This window comes from Bos javanicus, chromosome 11, assembly GCF_032452875.1.
Source record: "Bos javanicus breed banteng chromosome 11, ARS-OSU_banteng_1.0, whole genome shotgun sequence".
NCBI lineage: Eukaryota > Metazoa > Chordata > Mammalia > Artiodactyla > Bovidae > Bos > Bos javanicus.
In genome coordinates, this window is record NC_083878.1 from 89739926 (window position 1) to 89751964 (window position 12039).

Here is a 12039-nt window from a genome sequence, read left to right on the forward strand (position 1 = left end):
GCAGTGGGCAAGGTCCTCCTGGAGAAAGTCTGGGCCAGCTGCACGTGGCTGGAGAGGGGAAGAAAACAAGGTCACCAGCAAGGAAGCATGGCTGCAGGCCCAAGGAAAGGAATCCTAGGAGCGATTAAAGTATTAACAGATAAGACCGTTCCCAGCCACTCTGCTGAAGGAAGGACACATTCATTTCAGGACAAAGACTCCCGCTTGCACATTCCATAGCACAGGACCCAGCAAAGGAAGGGGGCTGGATAAATATTTACTGAGCATATTAAAAAGCATGCCCTTTAAGCTGGAGTTATTTCACAGAGAGGAGAAATGGAGAGTGAGCAATGTCGCTGGATGGAAATTCCTAGCTATCCCAACTGGTTGTTTTCACTAGAATGAAACTGACACTTCTTGTTATTGTTCAGTCACTAAGTCGTGTCCCACTCTTTGAGACCCCACGGACTGCAGCACGCCAGGCTTCCCTGTCCTTCACCATCTCCTGGAGTTTGTTCAAATTCATGTCCATTGAGTCAGAGATGCCATCCAACCATCCAACCTTTGTCACCCCCTTCTCCTCCTGCCCTCAATCTTTCCCAGCATCAGGGTCTTTTCCAATGAGTTGGCTCTTGGCATCAAGTGGCCAAAGTATTGGAGCTTCAGCTTTAACATTAGTCCTTCCAGTGAATATTCAGGACTGATTTCCTTTAGGATGGACTGGTTGGATCCCCTTGCTGTTCTTCTCCAACACCACAGTTCAAAAGCATCAATTCTTTAGCACTCAGCCATCTTTATGGTCCAGCTTTCACATCTGTACATGACTACTGGAAAAACCATAACTTTGACTATATGAACCTTTGTCGGTAAAGTGATGTCTCTGCTTTTTAATACACTGTCTAGGTTTCTCATAGCTTTTCTTCCAAGCAACAAGCATATTCTAATTTCATGGCTGCAGTCTCTGTCCACAGTGATTTTGGAGCCCAAGAAGATAAAAATCTGTCACTGTTTTCACCTTTCCCCCATTTATTTGCCATGAAGTGATAGAACCAGATACCATGACCTTAGTTTTTTGAATGTTCAGTTTAAAACCAGCTTTTTCACTCTTTTTTACCCTCTTCAAGAAGCTCTTTAGTTCCTCTTCACTTTCTGCCATTAAAGTAGTATCATCTGCCTATCTGAGGTTGTTGCTATTTCTTCTAGCAATCTTGATCCCAGCCTGTGAGGTCATCCAACCTGTTATTTCACATGATGTAGTCTACATATAAGTTACTGAAATTTACAAAACTGCAAAAGTGTAAGAGATTGATACCTGTCTTGCTGATCACTGATCTTGTTTGTCAACTTAAGTGTTAGTTGCTCAGTCGTGTCTGACTCTTTGTGACCCCACAGACTGTAGCCCACCAGAGTCCTCTGTTCATGGGATTCTCCAGGCAAGAATACTGGAGTGGGTAGCCATTCCCTTCTCCAACGGATCTTCCCAACCCAGGGATCGAACCTGGATCTCCTGCATTACAGGTAGATTCTTTATCATCTGAGCCACCAGGGAAGCTCTCACAACCTAAGAGTTGAGAGTCATGTTTTATTCAGTGGGAATTATTAGGACTTTAAGCCAGAGAGACAGCATCTCACGTGACCCTGAGAGAACTGCTATGAGGAAGCAAGGGGAGGGGCCAGGTTACACAGAAATTTTGCGACAAAGGGCAGGTAGTCCAAACATCAAAAGATTATTGTTCATTAAAGAAAACCACACATCCCAAGTTAAGGATTTTAGTGTTTTTCTAATGCGGGACACACAGGTTCAATCCCTGGTTTGGGAAGATGCCCTGAAGGAAGAAATGGCAACCCACTCCAGTATTCTTACCTGAGACATCCCATGGACAGAGACATCTGGTAGCCTGCAGTTCATGGGGTCACAAACAGTCGGACACGACTGAGCACGAAGGCATACAGGGCGCTCGTGCACGTCTGGGAAGATGCAAGAGTCTGGGCTCACCGCAATCATTCCTTTCATTTGCATCTCAGCTACTGGGGCCAGTATCCTGTGTTTTCACATTCTGGTTCCCCGGGGGAGCTCCCCGTGTGGAGTGGCTGCGATCCCACGGCTGTTAGATTGTACATATTCTTCTCCTTCCTGAGTACCCTTAGGGCTCACCAGCTCACACGGGAGGGCTGTAATCGCTGATGACCGTGGCATCCTTGTTTACTGATAAGGCAAGAAATACTCCATTTCTCACGTTCTAGAAAAGCCTCATCAGCCCCCTACCTGCCCACTCCCCATGCCCTCACCTTCAGTCTACTCCTTAATCTGCCTTTGAACCCCCAGGACCAAAAAGGTTTTGCCAAATGAATGAATGAAATAAACACAAAGAATGAATGAATGGATGAGATTGTTTCTGGACCTGAATGTCTCTGAAGGGAACAGATGCCTACTAAGTTCAACAAACATTCACTGAGCACCTACTGTGCAGCAGGCACCACGTGCCAGGTGTTAGAGGGAATCAGAAATGAACAGGACAGGGCTGTGCTTTTCTGGCCCTCAGTTCAGTTCACTCAGTCGTGTCCGACTCTTTACGACCCCATGGGCTGCAGCACGCCAGGCTTCTCTGTCCATCACCAGCTTTCCAGAGCTTGCTTAAATTCATGTCCATCGAGTCAGTGATGCCATCTGGCCCTCACAGCACCCAAAACCACAAATACCCACAGAGGTTCGGGTGTGCTGGCACCACACTGGAGAGATACCAAGAACATTTAAGCCCCGTGCACAATAGCCTGGATGTCACCCTGTTTGGATTTCTGTCTTTCAAAGAAGATCAGGTAAGAGCAGCAAAGACGATTATTAGATGGCAGTCCAGCCACGCGGAATGCCAGGAACTCGGTCCTGTCCTGTCCCACCCTACCTGCTCCTGCGATCTCTCGCTTCCTTGTCTTCTCTCACTCCCACCAGGAGCCACCCAGCCCAGAGCAATGAGACAGAAACACAGACAGCCACGCACTTTCAGAAAAAGTGGCTTCCATGATTAAAAAGCAGACAAATGGATCCGACACCAACTGCCCCTCTCCAGCGACTGCCCCAGGGCCTGGCACAGAACGGGGCTGCCTCAAAAAGACCCCAGTCCTCGGGGCAGCTGACCCAAGGCCAGCAACTGGCCCCTTCTGGGGCGTGTCACCAAACACAGGGAGTATTCCATTGCTGGCCAAACACACAGTAACATACAAGGACATACGCACATGTACTCCGTGGTACTGGGAGATGCGTGCTATGGGCTGAACTGTGTCTCCAAAATACATGCTGAACTCTGAGGCCCTGGCATCTGGGAATGTGACCTTACCTGGGTCTCAGAGGATGATCAGCAGTGGGGGGTCTCACCCCCAATGTGACTGGTGATGAAACACTTTTGCCTATCTTAGTCCATCCGGACTTCCCTAATAAAAAATCCCACAGATGGAGCGGCTTGTAAACATAGACACCCACCTCTCACAGATCAGGAGCCTGGGAATCCAAGATCAAGATGCCAGTGGATTCAATGTCCGGTGACAGCCACTTTCCCGCCCAAGACAGTTGTTCTGTCGCCGTGTCCTCCCACGGAGAAGGGGCTAGAGAGCTCCCTGGGGTCTATTTTATAAGGCCACTAACCCTGTTCGTGACTACTGGAAAACCCACAGCTTTGACTATACCCACCCTTGTCAGCAAAGGGATGTCTCTGCTTTTTAATATGCTGTCTAGGTTGGTCATAGCTTTCCTTCCAAGGAGCAAGCGTCTTTTAATTTCGTGGCTGCAGTCACTGTCCACAGTGATTTTGGAGACCAAGAAAATAAAATCTGTCACTGCTTCTTGCTTCTAGTTTTCTCCCTTCTATTTACTACGAAGTGATGGGTGCTAATAAGTTCCAGTCCTGTGCCATCTGATAGGAAGAGCCGACCCATTGGAAAAGATTCTGATGTTGGGAAAGATTGAGGGCAAAAAGGACAATGGAGTAGCAGAGGATGAGATGGTTAAACAGCATCACCGACTCGATGGACATGAGTTTGAGCAAACTCCAGGAGATAGCGGAGGGCAGAGGAGCCTGGTGTGCTGCAGTCCATGGTGTCGCAAAGAGTCAGACATGACTTTGTGACTGAACAACAACCCTATTCGTGAAGTCCCCACCCTCATCACCTCCCAAAGTCCCCACCTCCTAGCAACATCCCACTGAGGATTACGTTTCAACACACGAATTTGGGGGCACACAACCCTGGGTCTATAGCATCACTCCCTGCCTGGAGACAAGAGAGAAGTTAGGAAGGAAACAGTGAGTGAGACTGAGAGTGTTAGACGGAAAATAAACTTGGAAACGGAGGTAATTTCTTAGGGTCCCAGGAGCTGACGTAATAAAGATCCTATTTTTCTTCCTTCTAATACATCTGGCCCACCCATATCTGCCTCCCACAACCAGCCCATCTCAGTTCTCAAGGCCCCCAGCTAAGGCTCAGTGGAGACATAAAGAAGAAAGAAGAGACTGAGCTCCCAGCAGGGACAGCCAGCTCTGTCTGGTCCGCAGGAGCCCTGGGACCGCCTCACCCTGCCAAGCGATTAGGAAGAAATACACAGTTCCCGCCAACAAATTTAAATTATCCCAAGGCGCCCAGCTCTGAAAGTCTGCAGGGAGCTCTTTTGTTCCATTTCCTAGGACTGTTCTGAGCAGTGCGTGTGGTACCAAGAAGCACTGTGTGGCAATCAGGGTGTCAGGAAAAATTAATTTATGGGACTGTTTGTTTCTTTCTGTTCTCAATGGCATAACAAACAGCTGCCCCCTGTCCCCCTGCCCAGGGTCTCTGCAGACTTTCAAAACTTGCCAGAGCAAAGCTGCTCCTGGAATACACAGCCTACCACCAGCTTCTGGATGCAAACTGGCCCCGTGCACAGAAGGAGAGGGGAAGACACCCAAGAAACAGACTCCCTGGGGACAGAGAACAGGATCACTGCCGCGGGTCATATCACACACCCTGGCTGCACCAACCCTCTGACCACTCTGCACATCCATGTGAAGCGAGGGTCCCCACCACGTTCTCTGCAAAACACTCTTTCCAGAAAATCTAACCACCTCTTTACCTAGAGCACCTCTCCCTCTCGTTAGAAAGATTCAGACTCATGACGCCAATGGAAACTCACCCCCAGCCCAGGCTCCCCGATATCCTCATGAATACATCCTCTTTGCCCCCTCCCACACCAGCACAGGGCGCCCCCTTCTCCAGTGACCCCTCTTCAAGGTCTACCCACCTTCACCCCACTTCCCAGCAGTCATTTCCTCACTGGAGTTCCCATAACACCCACCTGGGTGGGCCCTAGTGGGGTCACTGTCCCCCCATCAAGTCTCCCTGGCTGGGCCCTGCACAACCCCTTCCCTGTCTCGACCTCCCTGCGCTACGGAGCTCAGGCCCCCTGGCCCCCTCCAACTGGTCCATGCAAGGCTTGCCACCTAACTCTGGAACTGGGGTGCCTGCCCCCATGTCCAGGTGGCTCGGGACTGTCCAGCCCGCCCCCCGACATCCCAGAAGGCCCACCCGTGGGCTGGGTCTTGTGGTGCATCCCTGCACCACAAGCCAACACCCCACCCACTTCGGCCCCACACAGTCCTGCGGTGTCCCGCTCTGTGGCTGGACCTCCCCAAAGACAGAGCATGTCTCTGTTTGTTCAGATCCTGCTGGAGACCAGAACACGAGCCGGGATCCCATCTCCTCGTCAATAACCTACCCCACGTTCCCTTCTGGACCCGGTTTCTTTCCCATGGATTCAATCATGGAGCAAAAATGCATTTAGAGACACCATGACGGGCACTGAGGGAATGTTAAAATGAATAGGTCCCTACATTTGTAGGGCTTGCAATTTAGTAAAGGAAGGATAAAGTTACAGAAAAATTAGATTAGAGAGCTTAAGTGCAATTGCAGGTTCTGAAAAAAAGTCGCCATAGAAACACCTGGTAGAGAAGAGGCTCCCGGCTCATGGCAGGAGGAAGACAGATGCTCGGGCTGGAAAGGGAAGGGGCCTGACGGGGCTCCCGGGCCTGCGTTCTTCCCTCTCTGCTCCACGCCTGCATTTCCTCCTCTGTAAGACGCCACTGCTGGAGGAGTCAGCCTCCACGGCCCCCACATCGGTGATTCCACAGCTTTAAGAAAAAGGCAATATGCCTGTGGAGCCTGGAAGGATCATTAGGAATTTGACACCTGGAGGCGGAGGGAGAATGTTTCAGGGTCTAAGTGTGGAGGCTGCGAAGAGATCAGCATGGAAAGACGGGCTGGAACCCAGGAGAAACTTACAGAGCCTCACTCCAGAGGCACAGCTGTGACTTCATGAGCAGCGGTGTCTCAGCCAGAAAGTTGTCAACTTTCTGGGTCAGTGGTGAGCCTAGAGGGGGGCGGGGAGTGGAGGAGAGACACCACAGAGAAGGAACAAAGATTGTCCCAGGATGTGACACACGCCTGAATAATTCTGGCTTTGGGACACCCAATGAAGAGATGATTTACCTTCAGGTGGAAGAGGCCCCTAACACAAAGGTCTGCACACTTTCCACCCACGAGCTAGGGGAGCAAAGAGCCTCTCTGTCCTGAAGGCTACCCCTCCATGGACAAGCCTCACCAGGGAGGGGGGACGCAGGGGCTGGCTGGCAGGGCTACCCTGGAATGACGGAGCAACTGCAGAGGAGCCAACCATGGAGGGTGGGTAGCAGGACACACATATCACCTGCCACGGTCCGGGAACCACTTCCCAGATGCAAGAGACAGAGCATCACGGAACAGCTCCCTGCCTGCCTGTGAGGCTAGCAGGTCAGTGGGAATCTGAGAGGCAGTTTTTGCTGCTCCTTGGGTGCAGCTGGCACAGTCCCACCTCCCTCCAGATCACCTTTAGACACTGGTACCCCAACATCAAACATGCCCCGTTTCAAAGGACTGCTTGAAAACTGACCCTCTGGAAATTAAAATATGTCCCAGGTCAACCACTGTGGGGGAGGCGTTCCAAGGACAGACGTGAAGCCCTGTTTAACCGATAACCTAGCCTGAGAGATAGAGTCAGTATTTTGGTTTGGAATCCTCTGCCCCAGCAGGTCTGCCGTGTCCTGGCCTGCAGAGCAGAGCTGGCAGGAACAGGCATGACCCCAGCTGCACTGGCATCCTTCAGAGGCTGCACTTCCAGCTTGGTGCTTGCCCACCAGGTCGGGCTGCCACCCTCTGGGGAATCACGGCAGCCTCGCTCAGGTGACCTTGCAGACAGAGCAAGCAGACCCTGGGCTGCAGCTGGGCTTCCTCTCATCTTCCCGGGACACCCTCTCCTCTACAAGCAAACTGGCAGAGTGGGGGGTGGGGGGTGGGAGAGAGACAAAAAAGGACAGAGGCACTAAAACCAAAGAACTCTCGCTGATGGGACCATCCAGAAGGTTCCAGAAGTGACAGCAATGCTGCTGCAGCTGGGGGGTCTTGCTTTGAACAGGATTCAGAGACAGGGTCACCCCCCAGCAGGACAAATCCAGCACAGCCCCACTACACCAGCCCGACGTTCCCTGCACCCCCAGGCAGCTTCTTGCTGCTCTCGGGCCCAGCCTGTGACCCTGACCTCATCTGCCTGCCAACAGGGACTTGTCTTCAAGACCCAGCCTGCCTCACCAGCTCCAGCGGGCAAACTCCTCACCATGCCCCCCTGCACTGTGCGTACCGACCCCAGAGCCAGAACAATCTGTGACTGGCTGCTTCCCAACGCCCAGATCGTAGCCTCCTCAAGGACAGGGAACATACCCTTTTTCCAAGGGGCTCTGAGTTCCACGCTGGCTTTAGCATGTACCAAGTGCCTGGCCTTGGACTCCATAAGGGCTCCTTAAGCCTCTCCCCTCCCCTGTAGATCGGGTAAGTTAGTGATGCCTGTCCTTTCTATGGACCACCTGAGAATTGGGTCCACAGCACTCAGAGCACTTCCCATCAGCACCTGGTGATGGAAAGGCTAAATGAACATCCACTGCTTCCTGGTTTTCCAAAGTTAGACCCCAAGAAACTGCATATCACCTAGTTGGCACAGTTCATCACGCCAGCCAGGAACTTATTTTTCTCGTAACACTCTATCCAGCTCATCAGTTTGCTCCTTAGAGAAAGTCCTGCTCTCTCTGTACCTACAGGCTAATCAGGAAACACCATCAGATCCAGGCTTTAAACTCCAGGAAAGAAAGAAGATACAGACTCTCATCATCAAGGAATGACCCTCTTCAAAGCCCCATCTCTCAACTTATCATCTCTGAAGAAAACCATTTGTCTGAAACTGATACATATATATAAATATTTACATATATATAATTTTTTATCTTGCAAAATTTCTTAAAGATGGTTGCATTGTAAAGACTGATGCTCCTGGAAGAGACCTTTAAAGCAGCACATTCTTATATCCAGATCTGGACGATCATTTAGACCAACATCTTAGTTCCACAGTGGGGGTCAACTGGGGCCACACGAGGTAGTTAAGACACTTGCTCAAGGTCACAGAGCTGGGTTCGAAAGTTGTACAGGCTCTGTCCTTCAGCCGAACTCCCCAGCAGGTATATGAACAGTTGCTTCCATTTAATTTCTTCATCTAATTAAGAAAAGGTGTCCATGAGTGTCAGTGATGCAGAAACAAAGGAGAGAGGAGACTGCTTCCAGAAATGATGACCTCGGATGACTTTTCATCTCAAAGAAAAGAAACTTCAACTCAATCCTTGGACCTCGAAGGTAGGAAACTCCCCCAAGTGAGTGTCGACAGGGTCCATCTTCCGTTGAAGTATTCCATTCTACTCACAGCCTCCTGGCTGCCCCTGACTGTCCACACCCCAGGGACCCAGGGCAGGTCCTCGCTTGACCAGATCCCCTGGAAGAATCACCTGAAGTGGCTCCAGACCAGCAGACCCCAAGGGCAGCAGACACGTCTCCATCCTCCAGTTTAAGCATGGAGCCAGAGAAAGAACAGCAGACCATCAGGAGGGCTGGTGCTGGGCCCAAGCTGGCCACGGCTCTCTTTGTGGCCGCACCCCTGACCTCCCCCTCCAGTCCACAGTGTCCTCAGTCACAATGGGCGGCTGGACTGGGGATCTGTGATGACCAGTGAGCTGTGATGCTCACTCTCCGTGTGGACAGACTTTCCCTGTTTCCACACCAGAGAGAGAGAGGCTCCTAAGAGGGAGGTGAAATTTGCACAAAAGAAGGCAGTGGGGCCAAACCATGAACCACAGTGGAAAACACAGGCGACGTGGCTCCCGGCGTCTGGCCGAATGGCACGTTCATTCCGCTGAATGCCAGCAGCGTCCACTGAAGTGTGGGAGGTCCCTTCCGAGTCCCAAACCACATGGAGTCCACAGGCCAAGCCCTGTACTTGGGCAAGTATCTGGGTGCGATGAGCACACTTGATTAAAGCCAGGACGTTGGACAAGCTTATAAAGCACAGGAGTTTGAAAGTGCTCGTGCAGGTCTCAACACCCACATCTTTCAGGCCCCTGGGAGCCCACACCATCACCCACTGGCCACAGCTCTACCCCCAGCATCTGACTGGTTCACCTGTTTCCCTTCCAAGGATCCTGACATTTGAACCAGAGCTTCGTTTTACACAAACTTCCGAACTCCAATGATGCTGGATCTGGAAAACTCCCCTCCCATTAAAATCAGGTTGTTTGCATCTTGCTTTTTCCTGAGGTTCTCAAGCCCTGCCTGACCTTTGATGAGAAGTACCAGGGGGACTACAAGCCACACCTTCCACAACAGACCACCCCTCACAGCCACCTTCCCCACTCTCAGTGGGGGTCCAGCCCACTCTCTGAACCATCCAGAACCATCTATGGCTCCCACTGCCACAGGATCAAGGCCATAGGTTGGCCTGGAATTCCACATTTCACCATCTACCCCTATCTGACCACACTAGTCATAATTCCTTTGCACTCTCTAGAAAATAATAAAAGTAAGATTTGAAAAGGCACTAGAAACCCTTAGAAGACTAGGAAAAGGGGATCTCAGTTCCCTCTCCTGAGAACCTGCTCTCGGCACCATCCCAAAGGGACCACATCCAAGGAGCACACGGGCTGCACGTCCGAGGGTAAGGTCAAGGTACACACCTGTGTCCCTTCTCCCTTCCTCCTCTGGCCAGTTCCCTCTGGCCACCCAGAACCTGTCCCACCGCCAAGCTCTGACTCAATTCCGTCTTCACCAGCAGTCCAGACCCTCCTTCCCCGGCTTCTCCCTCCTGGGAAGTTCCAGGGTTCTCAGGCAGGCGGTCCTCACCTTGCTCTCTGGATCTCACACTTTCTTTATCCACAGGGCTAATCTGCCCTGCCCCTGGCCAGATTGCCTGGAATGCGTCCTTATCAGATCCCCAGGCCCCACTCCTGGGAAAGGGCTTCCTTCCCACCATCAAAGCAAGAATTGAGTCTGTTTCCAGTTCGGAGACCAGATCCCCCTCACCTCACGGAGGACAGGATCCCCTGGGGATAGTCCCCTGGGTTTCCTCACCCAGCCTTAAGGCCTGGCAGGAGGCCAGCACAGGCTATTTGTTGACTGGGCTTTTTATGATGATTGTGCCTGGTCGCTGGGAAGAGGGCAGGGAGAGAGAACTTTTGGAGCTGGACATCTACGAGATGATGAGGGCGCAGTGAGTAACCCCTTCCTCCTCGGGACCTGATCGTCCAGATTCGCAGGAGGCCCAGAGCTGGGTGCCCAGGACAGTGCAGGGGAGCTGGGGAGCCTGCTGGAGGGTAGGATGGGGGGTGGGGGGTGGCAGACAACTTTCTGCGCGCCCCTGGGGAGGGGACGGCTTGGAGGGACGCGGGCGGCCGCGGTCCCGGGAGCCGGGATGTGCACCCCGGAGGACGCGGCGCCGGCCCACCGCGGCCGGGCTGACCTGCCCGCCTCCTGCCCGCGCCCCGCCGGATCGCCCCGGCCGGACCCCATAGGCCGCCCCCGCCGCCCCGGGGACCCGCCGGAGCTCCGGGACGCGGCGGCACCCGGGCCACCCAAGGGCAGGGCCGGGAAGGCGCCCCTGGCGGGGATGGATTGGCCGTCGCCGCCGCCGGATCCGCTCGGCACGGCCACCTCCCCCGGGGCCCTCGGCCGCGCCCGCCCCGGCGAGGCCGACACAAAGGGGCCGCGCGTCACCCACCTGATCCCGCGCGTCCGGGGCCCGGGGGTGGGGGCCGCCGCTCCTGCTCGGCCGCGGGCGGGGCTCCGAGCACCGAGGTCCGCGGTCCGAGGCTGGCTGTCCGCGCCGCCCCGCGCGGAGCCGCCCTTTATTCCCGCCCGCCCTCCAGCCGGGGCGCGCGGCCCGCGGGGGGAGACTGGGCGGCGGCGCCGCGCGGCACAAAGACGCGGGGCGCACGGGCTCGGCCCCCGCCCCGCCCGGCGCGCAGCGCCCCCTGCCGCCCGCGCGAGGCCCGCGGGGACCCAGGCTCCCCCAGGACCTCCCGGACCCCAAGCTGCCCGGAGGAACGCCGCGGCCTCGGTTAGGTGGCAGCCAGAAGACGAGGGCCCTGATGTCGACGCTCGGGGGCACAAAGATCGGCAAGCTGGGAGAGGAATGGGGGACCCAAAACAGTCTTAGCGCGGCGATAGAAAGAGAACCGGCCGGGCCGCTTCGGACCAGATCCGGGCTCCCGGAACCTGGGCTCCATGCCCTGGCGGTGGGGACCGTGCGTAAAGGCTGAGGGCCTTTCTAAGCTAGCATCTCATCAACGCGCCAAAGGTCTTTGCCTCCCCGTACCTGACCTGCTGGACGGATGGAGCCCCGGGCTCGTCTGGTCCTTCGGCTCTGTGGATTCCCGAGTTCCAGTTCTGGGCTGTTGACTTCCTCTGCCTTACGGTTTCGAGCTTGTTAGAGCCAAAGGTATTTGAAGGTATAATTTTCCTGTAAGATTTCTCCTTGCCACTCCCCCAAATAACTAGAAGTTACACAGGTATTTAATTCTGTCTCCAGCATGCGTACCTGAACAAGACCTACTGATGGGTATGAAAGAATGCCCCCTTCAATACATAGATTCTTCTCCCGAAGTATGGGAAAACCCACCCTCACCGCTTTCGTCCTTAACA

The 12039-nt window shown here is 53.7% G+C and overlaps 1 protein-coding gene across 4 annotated transcripts in view; it reads right to left on the reverse strand.

Moving 5' to 3' along the window:
• The window catches only part of RNF144A (ring finger protein 144A), a 128776-nt gene extending 116969 nt beyond the window's left edge, over positions 1-11807 (reverse strand). The window contains exons 1-2 of one of the 4 annotated variants that reach the window (XM_061433381.1): positions 11117-11197; positions 1976-2185 (exon numbers count right to left, since the gene is read on the reverse strand). In XM_061433381.1, the coding sequence (XP_061289365.1) occupies positions 1976-1999 (24 nt within the window). In that variant the 5' untranslated portion in view covers positions 2000-2185; positions 11117-11197. Of the gene's footprint in view, positions 1-1975; positions 2186-11116; positions 11276-11713 lie in introns of those variants that run through there. The other 3 variants (XM_061433387.1, XM_061433385.1, XM_061433384.1) reach the window with 3 other exon arrangements.
• Positions 11808-12039: the final 232 nt, after the last annotated feature.